Source organism: Oppia nitens, unplaced genomic scaffold (genome assembly GCF_028296485.1).
Source record: "Oppia nitens isolate AA-2021 unplaced genomic scaffold, nextdenovo-longstitch-racon4-pilon3 scaffold3_pilon_pilon_pilon, whole genome shotgun sequence".
NCBI classification, from domain to species: Eukaryota; Metazoa; Arthropoda; class Arachnida; order Sarcoptiformes; family Oppiidae; genus Oppia; species Oppia nitens.
Window position 1 is genome coordinate 9,415,030 of NW_026533221.1, and position 14,867 is coordinate 9,429,896.

The window sequence follows — 14,867 nt, forward strand, 5'->3', positions numbered from 1 at the left end:
CACACGTATTATATATTATTTTTCATATGGTCTCTATCTCTGGTAATATCAATGCCCCTACTATTTGTGGCCCGAACTGTACCGTTCACTGATCTTATCGATGGCCAACTCTACTATGACTGTCGTGAGGAATGGGAGGGCCAGTTGAGTAGTATGATCTATTCGGGCGTACTATTTGTCGTCACATTTATCGTACCGTTTATTGCATTGACATTCCTCTACGGCTCGATCGGTGTTAAAACTTTTCGGCACATACAGCCGGGTGAGGCACATACCAACCGGGATCGGGCACAACAACGCATCAAAATTAAGGTAACTGTCCATTCAAACATCTGCTAAACAAATTATATATATATATATTACAATTTGCAACATTATTATTATTTTATTAAAATTACATAACATATATATTTTATCAAATTATTTATTAATAAGTTTCTTAAATTTTATTAATAATAAATTACGACATTTCAATTTATATAAAAAGTTTAACGTAAAATATATTATGTAATAAATATATATTTAATTAGAAATTTGTGCATGTTAATAATTAATTTATAAAACATATTTGTTGATATATGTTTCTGTAAAATATTTTGTTGTTGTAATTAATATCTGACATACTATAAAAATATTATTTTAGTAAAAATTAGTTTTTTATACTGTATGTAAAAAATAATATTTTAAGTAACAGATATTACATAAAGTATTATATAAAACTCTAAAATAATAATAATAATGATATTAAAGTGTCAATCAATAAATGTCATACAATTTTTTATATGGATTTTGTTATTATAATAATAATTGTATAGAATTTTTATATTTAAAATTAATGAATTATTAATTTTATATAACTTTATTTTATATAAGATATCATACTGTATTAGTAATAGCTATGTTTGTTATCCAATGAGACTTGTATATAATATTATGAAAGTAATATTGTAATTGTTTTGCTTTTATTTGAAACATATAATGTAATTTTTTTTATCTGTAATGTCCTAGAAATTAGTAAATATTATCATTTTATTAACATTTTTTATATAAAAATGATATATTTAATATATTTCTACACACTAAAGCAACTAAAACATTATTATCTACTTGACATAAATAAGTATATTGTAAATTACAGTACAGTAGCTATTATATCACTTTTTAGTAATTTCCAGAATAACTATTTTTTATATTATAATTATTTCTATATTTATTATTAATAATAATAAAATATAGGACTGAAAAAACACACACAAAGAAAATCTATTTTTAGTCAAAAAAAATTTTGGTTACATAAATTACATAACAGAAAAATCTTTTTTAATATTATCGCACATAAAGTAATAAAATTAATAAAAAATATTCTCCTAATGAACAACAAGTTTAATGTTTAGCAAAATTAACATATAATGAAACAAAAGTCGTTGTCATTTCATTAAATACTCAATAGTAGTGAATTTAATAGTAAAATACTATACATTTATTTTGTTAAATTAAATTTAATTAAATTCTATTTACATGGACACACATACACATACACATACACATACACATACACATACACATACACATACACATACACATACACATACACATACACATACACATACACATACACATACACATACACATACACATACACATACACATACACATACACATACACATACACATACACATACACATACACATACACATACACATACACATACACATACACATACACATACACATACACATACACATACACATACACATACACATACACATACACATACACATACACATACACATATTATTTAATCTGTACTATATTATTAACAAATTGTTTATTTCTAATGACGATTAGGTTATTAAAATGTTGGTCACTCTGGTAACTGTATTTCTAATATGTTGGGCACCCCTACAAATCTACAATCTGGTAATCTGGATCTTCCAGGACTTGCGTAACCCCACCAGTAAACTACATGAATATCTATTTTATGGACTGTTTTTTGCATCACATCTATTGTCACAGTTTCACACATTCCTCAATCCATTCATCTATTGTTATATGAGTAACAATTTTAGTGTAAGTATTATCACAATTTTTTTTGTGTCAAAATCTCCTAATATTAAATTGTCTGAAAAAACAATATTAGCGTAAAATTACATTCTTATGCTTTTTGTAAATTACAGTCAATACTGAAATAATTTTAAAAATTTATTATTTTAATGTATTGTTAATACACTATAGTGTTTTATATTAAATTATAAGATAAGAAAAATATTAAAAACTTTACGCATAAAATCTCTCTCTCTCTCTCTCTCTCTCTCTCTCTCTCTCTCTCTCTCTTTCTTTCTTTCTTTCTTTAATGAGATATATATTACTAATTGTGGAAAATATTAATATTTTTGACTTACCAAATATAATAAATACAGTATATACTGTACTAATATACTAGACTATAATTTATGTATATTAATACAAGATAAATAGTTTACAGATAATCAGTTTAAAAATTGAAATAGTTTCATAAAAATTAATTTATTGCTTAAATTTTAAATATATCATACAATAATAAAATTAGTCTTATAATCAGCTTAATATTGAATCAGATTATTAATACTAATTTATCTTAACTTAAAATAATTATATTATTGTTTACATATTTTTACAATCAAAATGTATAATTTAAGTTGCTTTTAAAATTATTTATTAAATGAATGAAATATATTATTTAAATAAATTAATTTTGAAGTTTTTTCCATTCAAGTTATTTATGTAGAGTATTCAGTATTTTTCCTCAAAAAAATAAAATTGTTTATTTTAAGTTATAAATTATTTAGAGAGTTAATAATAATAATACTAAAAATATTTGTATTTTATTTATTTATTTAAACTATTTATTTAAAAAGGTAGCGGATTTGCGGTCCATTTTAGACAAACGTTTACCGAAATCGTGTTACGAAAAACCAGTTCAACGAAGATCTTCGTTCGAGTTTAGGGCGCGAACTGGAACTCCTTCGACAACTAAAACACAGTTCTCTATCAATAATTCTGTACTTTAAATCATATATTAATATTATATATATATATATACCGTATATATACCTCAAATTATATTATAGACCAAAACATACCAGTGCTCCTTAAATACACATACACACTGAAAAAAAGTAAAAACAGTTTAAACGTATAATATTTTATTAAAATAAATACATTAAATAATAATAATAAAAAAATCATCACTTTATATCACATAAAAAACATTTTAGTGAAACACATTAAATTATAAACTTAATGGTGTAAAACAACAAAATTGTTTTGAAACTATATCAGTTTATATTTTATGTGATTATATTGTATGTTATAAATGGTTTTTATTTTTGTACGATGGACATTTATATAAAAATAAAGTGTCAGTGTCAATTGTTTATTTTCTCTTTAATTTATCTAAATAAACATATAAATTATATGTATTAACTAAATATAATATACATAAATTAAAAATATATTACATTTACATATGTATAATATTTAATTATGTTTTGTTTATCAATTTTATATTTTATGATAATGTAATATAAATGAATTAAACTAATGTTAATTGTAAATTATAAAATTTATCTATCGTTGTGTTCAGAAATTACAAAACTATATTTACAGTATTTAAATAATATGTAATGTTATGTAATATTTTATATTAAAAATATTTAATGATTATACTACTTGTCATTATTATGAAATATCTATTGAAACTTATTAAATTATGTCAAATTATAACAACAATAAAAAATACTATTATAATAATCATATAATAATATTTTATTATATAATATAAATTACTGTTAACTGGTATATAATATATTACTAAATATATTAGTCTAGAAAAATAATTGTTATATTATTTATTACAACCTGCACTATATTATGACACTTGTTATTACATGTATTGTTATGTTTATTATTATACAATATACCAACAAAAGACATTTATTTAATATTTATTAAAATCAAATATATTTTTAAGTTTTGATATTTATTTTTAAAAATTGTAATTATAATTAAAATATGTCATATTGATATAAAATATCTTGCCTACACAAAAGTAATTAAAATAATGTTTATTATCTGTAAAAATTTAACTAATATTTTGTTTATTTATAAAATTTAATACAAATTATTTTTTTTTGTTATTACATTTAATGATTATATTTATTCAAACTTTATATACATTTTTGAATAATAAAATTTGAATAATTATATTTTACTTGAATAAGTTTATGTTAATATTTTGTTTATACTGAGTCATATAGTATTACAGTACTATTATTATTATTATATAAAATATTTGATATATTCATTAAAAAAGTAATTATATGTATATTTATTTTCAATTTTCTAAAAGGTAAGATAAATAATGGATTAAAAAAATTCAAATTATAAAGAGTAATATACAATATAATGTAAAATATATATTTGATAGTTTAAAAAACAAAAGCTTAAATTTAATCAATTTATTAAAGTTTTCAAAAATAGCATTACATATAGCGATAAAAATAGTGATAACATCGATGAGTCTTAAAAAGTCTGTAATCATATCTAAACTCAATATCCATTTGAATCGTTATTTAGCAGATGAATGGCTTTTCAAATAATATTACTACAAATTTCATTCAATTAAACGGATTATTGATTTATATATATAATTCTCATAGATTTTAGACAAACTTGATTTTATTTAATAGACAATAATTTTTATTGAAAAAATATGATTTTAATAGTAAATACTTAAAATTATTTGCTTACAAAAATAATTCCACATGAATGTCATCCATTGAATATTGTTTATTGTATTTTTAATTTATATAAAAAAAGCAATAATATAATTAAATTAGATTTAAAATTAAAAAATTTACAATTATTACACTTTTGGAAAAATATTTGTCAGAAATTTTGCAAAATAATTTATCCCAACCATACGTAAGAAACAGTAAATTACACATTAAATTGATTTTGAAAAAAATGAAATTTTATTTTAAAAATAAAGAAAAAGTATACTATTATATAATTTTTATCTCTTAGTCTCTCTCTCTCTCTCTCTCTCTCTRTCTTTKTCTTTTTCTTTCTCTCTCTCTCTCTCTCTCTCTCTCTCTCTCTTAGTCTCTCTCTCTKTCTCTCTCTCTCTCTCTCTCTCTCTCTCTCTCTCTCTCTCTCTCTCTCACTCACTCACTCACAAATTATTTTGCTATTATCTGATAAATTGAATGATATTTTAAATGTGATTTATTGCTTAACAGTTAGCGTAGAGGGTGTTAAAAATTATTATTTTTTTATTTTATTGTAAATTGCATTATTGTTAATACCATAATTTGATCAATAAATTGTTCCCAAATAAATATAACACATTTATAAAAAAAAAGTGTTTTGTATAAAATACAATTTTACTTTTATCAAAACTTATAAATTACAACTGTTATATTTCTTAGAATCTATAAATTAAATAAATTAAGGGATTTTTCAAATAAATATTATAATAAATTTTATTTTAAGACAGAAAGAGAGAGAAAGAGAGAGAGAGAGAGAGAGAGAGAGAGAGAGAGAGAGAGAGAGAGAGAGAAAGAGATAAAGAGTAATGACCTCTAATGTCTAGATTTATAAATAAAATAACATTAAGTTTTTGTGTAAATATAATATTATTTTTATTATTTGCCAAACGATGTCTGCACTGTTGAAATAAACGATTTAATAATAGATTTTTTTAATACTGTATACGATTTTAATTAATAAAAATTAATATAATTTATTTTATATATATTTTTATAAATATAACGACCTATATTATTACAATATTAATTAAATTAAATTTACCTTAATTTATACTGAATTATACTTAAATCTTAATGGGAAATAATATAGTTATATAGAATTTATCAATAAAAATAATGTTTAAAATATTTATTATTATATTAAAGATTTTATAATTATTATAAATTCAATACATTTGGTTTTTAAATTTTTAATGAATATATAAATATCAAATTATTAATATTTATTATATACTTCTATATTTCTTTAGTATATACGTTACTGTTTTATGTTAATATTTAATGTATAGTGTATATTTATAATATAAAAATGTCAAAACAGTACATTTATTAGTCTAAAAAAACATACAAATTAAAATTTTCCTGTATCTATTGTATAATTATTTTAAGTAAAAATTTGAAATGCTAATAGCAATTTTGTTTAATACATACAGTATTATATATATAACATATTTATATTACATAAAAGTTTTTTTATATAAAAAAATCAAAGAATATAAAGAATATCCTATAGATATCTATTTTTAACAAATATATGGTTTTTATTTAAATGTAAAAATAAGAATTCATCAAACTTAGATAAAAAAAGTAAATTTTATTTTATTGAACACACAATACAAATAACAAAAAAAAAATTGCATATTTTATATATCAACTTTAAAAGTAAATCTAGATTTTTTTATCACTCCTATGAGTGTAATACTAAGCATTCAACCAAATAAGTAAAGTATTGCATAAATTTTAATTTTATTATTGTTATATTATTGATCTTTTTGTTGGTTTATCGTGTTATTTAAAATTAGTAATACACAGTTGACTTTATATATGTATTGATACAATAAATATAATAAATTTTAATAGTATATCTACAATATTTTTAAGTGCTGTATGTTATTATATTTGACAGCTTTAAAATGAACATACAGTATATAATTGTTATTATTTTATTTCAAAAAGTTTGTTTATTTATTTGAAACCAAACTTATAAATTGTATGAAAACATGTTATTTTGTATTGTAATGAATGTATTGAGTTTGGTCACAAAACAAAAAATTTTTAAAATATTAATTTATTTTTTTCCAAATATATTAATCATTAACATAATCAATTTTATTCACTATATATATATACTGTATTTTAATACAGTAATGGATTCAATTTTTTAAATAATTGCTATTCTCTATAGTACTGTAACTGTGTTGTTGATGTTAATATAGTAGTTAAATATATAAAAAATGCACATAAAATGTTATATACTATCTCTTGGGAAACTCAAACTCACGAATCAATGATAACACTTTTGGACGACAGAGTGAGGATGACTCCCCTGACCATTCAGATAATTTATATTAAGCTACTATATTTATATTCAGTCATGTATATTATTTATGTATAATTTTTATTAATTACTTTAATAACATTTAATTTTTTTTAATTATTAGAATACTTTTAGAATAATGTATGTAAAATTAAATTTCTAATAGTTAACAATACATTTAACAATATAAAAAAATATCTCAAACAAAATTTATTGTTTAACTAAAATAAATCAATTAATTTTTAAAATGTTTTATAAAATTCATTGTATATTTAATAGTTAATAATTTATATAAATATAAATTTATATAGTTTCAAAAAAATATATACATAAATAATTGATTTACAAAAACAAATCTAAAAATAATTAATAATAAACTTTTATAAGTATTTTATCCACTTATGATGTTTTCTACTCTATCTTTGTTTTCTCATAAAATTTAAAGTTAATTAAAATTAATAACATTGAGTGTTTGTCTATTTATTGCAATATCCAATTAATATTTTAATAATATATTAAAATTTAAAATTAATTAAAAATATTTTATTTAGTATATTTATCTTAGAGTATTTACTTTATGATTATGTGTTTACATAATTTAGTTTTTTTTCTAACAAAAATATTAATAAATAGTTATGTAAATATTTCAAAATTTTTAAATCTAATACAATATTCAATTTGTAAAACTATATATATTTGATAAGTCTAAAAATATTTAAAAATAAAAAATCTTAAATAATAAAAAAATACTTAGTTATAATAGTCTTTATTTCTCTAGCTTTTGCTGATTTATTTTTAATGAAAAAATAATAATGATTATTTATTTATTGTAATAAATACATAATCAATTATAATGTTTTTTATTTAACTATACAATACAATTGAGTATAATCAATAATATTTTTTATTTATTGTAATATTTTCTAATTTATTAAATACATTGAAATTATTATATAATAAAATAAACATATTGTTTATTTTTTTATTATATCTCAGTATGATTATAATTGTTATGCAAATAATGAAACATATCAAACAATGATAAATAAATAATTTTAATATTTTATTATGATGATAAGAATTAAGTTACAATAAAATAATAAAAAATGATAGCATTATAAATAATATAAATACATTTTATTTTAACATTAAAACTATAAAAGAAAATTAAGAAATACTATGAAAAATCATATATTATTTATTAATTGTTTTTATAAAAAAAATCAATACTATATACTGTAAAATCTAATGTTTAATCTAATGTTATTTTAAATTGTTATATTTCATTTAACGATATTACTTTTTACAATAATCATCAGCTTATATATAACTTTAATTAAGTTTAAAACTATTTAATTGCTTTTAAATTAATGTTACACAATAGAGGGGATAAAACTGAAACGGTTCGGTTTCGTACAACCGACTGAAACCGAAACCATTTTTTGCGGTTTTGGTTTTTTGTTCTTTGGTTTCGGTTTCTGTCTTTCAGCTCCGGTTTGATTGCGGTTTTGGTTTTAAAGAGAATTCCCTTAAAATAACTGTATTTTATGTATAAATTTCGATTTGATTTCATTTGGTTTCTGAGATTTTGTTACAGTTTGGTTGCGTTTATTAAAAACTGTCGGCTCCTCTCTCTCTCTCTCTCTCTCTCTCTCTATTATATATATACTGTATATGGTATGATACAAATATTAAAATTTTTTAGTAAATTTCTATAATAATGGTTACACATTATAATAATTATTTATTAACAAATATCAAATTTTTATTATCAGTAATAATAAACTGCTTAACATTATAAAGAAAAGGGAAAAAAATATGAAAAACGATTATTAATAATACAACAAATATAATGGAAAAAAATTATTAATGAATTGCTCTCAAATATGTTATTATTATTATTCTTATGCATATTATGTATATATTCTTTAATGAATAATACGATTATATACTATATGTTATATATGTATAGAAATCTTGTAAAAGATTTTTCTGATGTTTTTCAAAAAAGAAAGAAAGAAAATAATGCAAATCCAATACCAAATGAATAATACAAATGTTTGCAACCATTTATAACAATTATATGGCTATTGTTATGGTTTTATATGATGTAATAATAACAAAAAAAAAGTTTTTTAATCATACATCCAATGTTATTGTAAGCCAATGATTGATGTTTTCTATGTGAACGTACGTGAATATGTATGTTGAGTGTGTGTGTGTGTATGTATGTGTGTGTGTGTGTTTGTGTGTCAAATGGCCGGTTTATGTCAGAAACTGCATACCAGTACTATCAAGGGTTACCAACAATGAAACCATTCATCCCATAATTTTTGTTGTCGTTAATTATTATTATAAGTATTAAAATTTTAAATATTCTAACGTTACATAAATTTTTGTTTTGGACAAAACCAAGGGTTCTATCAATAGAAACCTATTTATTTTCAACCTATTATCAAACTAATATCACTATTAAATTACAATTATATAATTTACATAAAAACACTATTAAACAATTGTAATATTATACAATAGACATTCTGTATCAAACACACCCACACTTATAATATTTATATTGCATAATAATTAATTAATACATTATACAACTACAGTATAAGTTATTATATCATACGGTGAATATTTTAGATATCAAACTAGTAATTAGTAATTAAAAAATTTATTACAAATATAAATCAATAATAGTATTCCGTTAATTACTGTATTATACTATATATATATAAATATCATTAATATTATTGTTGGATATCTGGTAACACTATCGACCTTAAAATACATAGTATATGATAAGCTTATGTATGAAATCAGGCCATAAATTCATGATAAATGTTATGCATTATACAGTATTATATCAAATATATTTTATCAAGTGCTCAATGACCATGGTTATATTTTTATAGATGATTTTTATGGAGGAAAGTTTTGCGGAATAATATATCGGTGAGTTAGGTCCGGCACAGACATGTCTGACATAACATTAATTGATATGTCATTTTCATAATATAAGTTAAAACACTACATGACTTTTTTCAGTCAAAATACTTATGTAATCGTTGCTATTGTGTCAAACATTTTTCATATATTATTATTATTGTATGAAATATAAAATGATTGACATAAACACGTCGTGTTATTAGACATTTCTATTGAAATAATAAAAACTTAATTTACTTGCATTTTCTGAAAATACATTTTATTATTGTAGTTTAATAAATATATTGTACGTATATATACCGATACAGTTATAGAATATATTTTACTGTTTATGCACTTTATTGTAATGTCCATTCATACGGAAAGTCATGTTTCCATAGTGAGTGAGTGAGTGAGTAAGAGAGAGAGAGAGAGAGAGAGAGAGAGAAGAGAGAGAGAGAGAGAGAGAGACTAGAAGATAGCTAAAACTATTTTAATGTCAAATTGATTACTAGGATATAAAAATTTATATCATAGGATTACATACAATATAGTATAAAATAGTATTATATTTATATTTTAAGTTAAAAGATATTGTCTATTGAAACTAATACAGCTATAAAAAGTAATACTATTATATATTGTTATTTTGCTTGTTTTATAATAAAATAACATATTTTTATGTTACTAACTTGTAAATAAAATATTAATATTAAAAAAGCTAAAATTTAAATATATATTTTTATATTCTATAATTAAAAAATAATATTCAATATTCTTGACACTAAGCTTTCAGCTAAAAGTACTATACTATCATATCTACAAAATAAATTAAACAAAATAAAATTGAAATTTTAATAAATTTTTCATTTATTACGATTTACAACAAAATTTATTTGATTTATATTAAAAAATATTAATCGAAATGTAAATAAAAGTGAATCAAATAAATTAATTGATATTAATTATTACAATACTGTGTTTAGAATTATGTTTTATTATTATAATATTACAACATTTTTATCTGATTTAAATTATTTAAATAGACTAAGATTTGTTAAAAATATAACTATAAAACTTTCTTTTATATTTATAAAATTTATTTTATTATTCGGTCATTATTTTATACTAAAATTAAACAAAAACACGTTTTAAAAAGATTTATTATTGTTTTATTATTATTTTAGGTTTAAGGTTACGATAATTGTCTGCCAATTAATAATAAAATTTTGATTTTTAAGCAAAATGTATTTTGAATTTAAAAAAAATAAAAGTTAATTGATTTATCTTTGTTTTTCAATAGATTCTAATAACAAATGCTATAAAACAAAATTGAAAGAAAATATCAACAAATATTATTATTATTATTTTGTTTTGATTATTTTTCTCGGATATTGTCAATCAATTATATTACTAATGTATGGATTTTTCATAAAAAAGCTTAAATTTTGATTTAACAAAAAATTCTTTATTGAATTTTATTTTTCATTTAATGTATGTTTTTATTTTACTGATCAACACAACTATAATATATATTATGACAAATACAAAAATATATAGCATTTTGTGTTCAAATATTTGAAGTAACTAACAATATATATAATAAATATACAGATAGACACCCACACTGTCGATTCATTCATCATATATTTATAAAATATTTATATTATTTGAATAATCATATCTAATAATTTATACAAAATGAATATATAATATATAAATGAAAAGCAATTTTAAAAGATTTAATGTTACAATATATACATTATATCGCATATTAATATTTATAGCTTTATTTCTCAATTTATAACAATAAAAAATGTGAAATTATTATAATAATAATAATAAAAATATTTTAAATTGTAATAATTGAAATGTCTGAAATATAATACATGTATTTGTCATGAAATTTATTTTTCTGAGTTATGTCTTTTTTAAAAATAACTATTTAGTTAAAACTAAAATTTAATTTTTATACGATTACTAAATATTTACTAAACACCAACACAATATTCTATTCATATATTAGATATTTTTATTAAAACATATAATTTATATTATTAGTAGTATTATCATAACAGTAATAATATGTAGCATAATTAAACTTACTTAAATTTTTATATTAAAATAATGTATTATATATACATAAAGCAACTAGAAATTTCTAATAAATTTCACTAAGAAAATTTTTAGTAAATTTCTATAGAAATTTTATTTTATTAGTTAATTATATTTTAATTTTGATAAATTTTATTTACTTTAATTGTTAATTTAAATACTAAAATAGTTATATTAAATAATTACTTGTAATTATTATATATTGGTAATGTATTATAAACAGATAGCGAATATAGCTACAACAAAATTAACATGAGCATCTTATAGACAGAAATTTCTTTTAGAAACTTTATAGAAATTTCTTTATTATTTTATAAGTTTCTTTGTTTTTGCAAACACTAATTATATAACACTGATAAAATTGAATGTATAAGTAATATAAGTATTATTAAATATACTGTATTTAGGTTATCACAAAAAAATTATTAAAATTTGTTTATTCACATTATTCACATTTACATATGAATACAGTACTAACCTTTAACATTATTAAAAGGTTACATTATTTTACATAACGTATAATTGAAAAATTTATCAACAAATCGAAAATTAGCCAAAAATTATATAAAAATATTTGTAATAATTTTATTACACAATAACCTTATATTGTTTAATGTCTACCGATTCCATATAATTATTGAAATATTTTTTTAATTTTCTACTCTGAATAATAATATTTCAGATAATTAATGTTAATCTCTTGGGTTAATAGAGTTTACGTTTTTTTTGTTGTTTGTTATGAGATTAATTCAAAAGTATTTATGATATCACGTGTAACTTAATAAAAATTAACACATATTATAGTGTTAATGTTTATAAAATTTTAATATAATTATTCATATTTTATTTATATTTTACAACAAACTATTATGATAATTTTTGTTAATTTGCTATTAATAATTAATTGGCAAACAACATATCTATACGATATTAAATTTAAATAATTTTTAAATATATTCGTACTTCAATTAACAAATTAAAAAAAATAATATGTTTAATGTAATTATTTTTTAACAAACTTTTTAAAAGTTGTGATATTTAAAGTTCAATTAATATAATTTATCAACGATTGTAAAAATTAATAATTTATGATATTTACATCAAATTTAATATTATTCAATTTAATAATAATATTTTCAAAAAACTTATTTATATCATAATTCTATGATATATGATATATATCTTATGAATATGAAAATATAATTAAAGTGTGATAAGTATTTTAGTAAAAAAATACTATAATATAATCTTTTAATTATTTTAATAGTCACGAAATCTATTTATAGAAATAATCTTTTTATTTATTTTTATTAGACAATTCATATTTTTTCTATCAAAATTCATATTTTTTAGCTACCATTAATCAAAAAATATGCTTTTTTAATATGTTCAACTTATATAGTTTAGTAAATTACTTTAACTTTAATTTTGTTTAAAATTTAAAAAAATATATAAATTAAAATGTTTTCAATCTAAACACAAAGTTTAAGCATTTTAATGTTTTACTTTTCAAGTCTCTCTCTCTCTCTCTCTCTCTCTCTCTCTCTCTCTCTCTCTCTCTCTCTCTCTCTCTCTCTCTCTCAGTTAATGTTATTGATTAGATGAGTCAAACAATTTTCCAATACATTAACTTTTTAAACACATTTATTTGAGTCAATAATAATATCCGTTTTTAGTATTTAATTTTATTTAAACTATATATATATTTGTTATTTATTCGTTTTCTATATGTCTTCTATTTTTATCAAGATGTTATATACTGTATATAGATATATACTATACAAATAAAATAAAAAAGTTTAAAACATATATTTTAAATATATTTTCACTATTGATTAATAGTTATTTTGTTTTTATTTAATAAAATAAAACAAAACTAAGTAAAATATATTATGAAAAAATATTTATTGTAAAAAAATTACAGTATACTGGTATATATTAATAAATTATATAAATTAAAATAAACTACATTTTGTATTCACAATTTCTATTTGTGTATATTTTATTTAAAATAAAATTAAATTTTACTTGTTGATTTATATAGTATATTGAAGCGTAAAAATGTTATGTAATTTATTTTTAGTAAAGTATTAAATATAATAATTTCTTTATTTCAAAAATTTATTTTTTAAATTATTTAATATATTTATCTCTAAATTACTTGTCTTTTGTTATTTATCTTTATGACTGTTTTGCAAGAGAATGTAACTCTCTCTCTCTCTCTCATATTTTTATTTTTTGAAATCATAAATATTATGAAAAATAGTAGTTTTTTAAGATATAAACTATAGCTTTTAGAAAAATAATAAATTAAATTAAAATAATTTTAAAAAGTTTTTTTAAATATCAAAATTCTACGATTAACCATAAATTAAAATTTGTTCAATAATATACTTTTAATGTATTGTAAATAAATAATTAATTTAATTCAGTGTTTTTTTTGCTGATGAATGTGTAATGCAGTAAATTAATTAAAATTTTGTTTTTTGATCGAGATTTGTATGTTTATCTGTCACATAGTAATTGCATTTTTAAAATTAGTTGAAAACAAAACAACAGACGAATCAATTAAAAAAATAATACAATAAATATAAAATTGTATTATTATTATTGTGATAAAAATTGTCAAATATCAATAATTTTTGTAAATGTATACACACACATTCACACACACACACACACACACACACAC

The 14,867-nt window shown here is 19.1% G+C and overlaps 1 protein-coding gene across 1 annotated transcript; it reads left to right on the forward strand.

Annotated features, from left to right (window-relative positions):
- Positions 1 to 51: 51 nt before the first annotated feature.
- On the forward strand, positions 52 to 3,051 carry LOC128958209 (RYamide receptor-like). The gene is made up of 3 exons (XM_054304025.1): positions 52 to 312; positions 1,850 to 2,071; positions 2,899 to 3,051. Exons 1-3 carry the CDS (start codon positions 52 to 54, stop codon positions 3,049 to 3,051), a joined length of 636 nt encoding a protein of 211 aa, XP_054160000.1.
- The last annotated feature ends 11,816 nt before the right edge of the window (positions 3,052 to 14,867 follow it).

Excerpts from the sequence above, each read along its gene's own strand:
- LOC128958209 (XM_054304025.1), top strand. The coding sequence starts at position 52 with ATGCCCCTACTATTTGTGGCCCGAACTGTACCGTTCACTGATCTTATC. Across the intron at positions 313-1,849 it reads AACAACGCATCAAAATTAAG|GTTATTAAAATGTTGGTCAC; the intron begins GTAACTGTCCAT and ends AATGACGATTAG. Across the intron at positions 2,072-2,898 it reads ATATGAGTAACAATTTTAGT|GTAGCGGATTTGCGGTCCAT; the intron begins GTAAGTATTATC and ends TTATTTAAAAAG.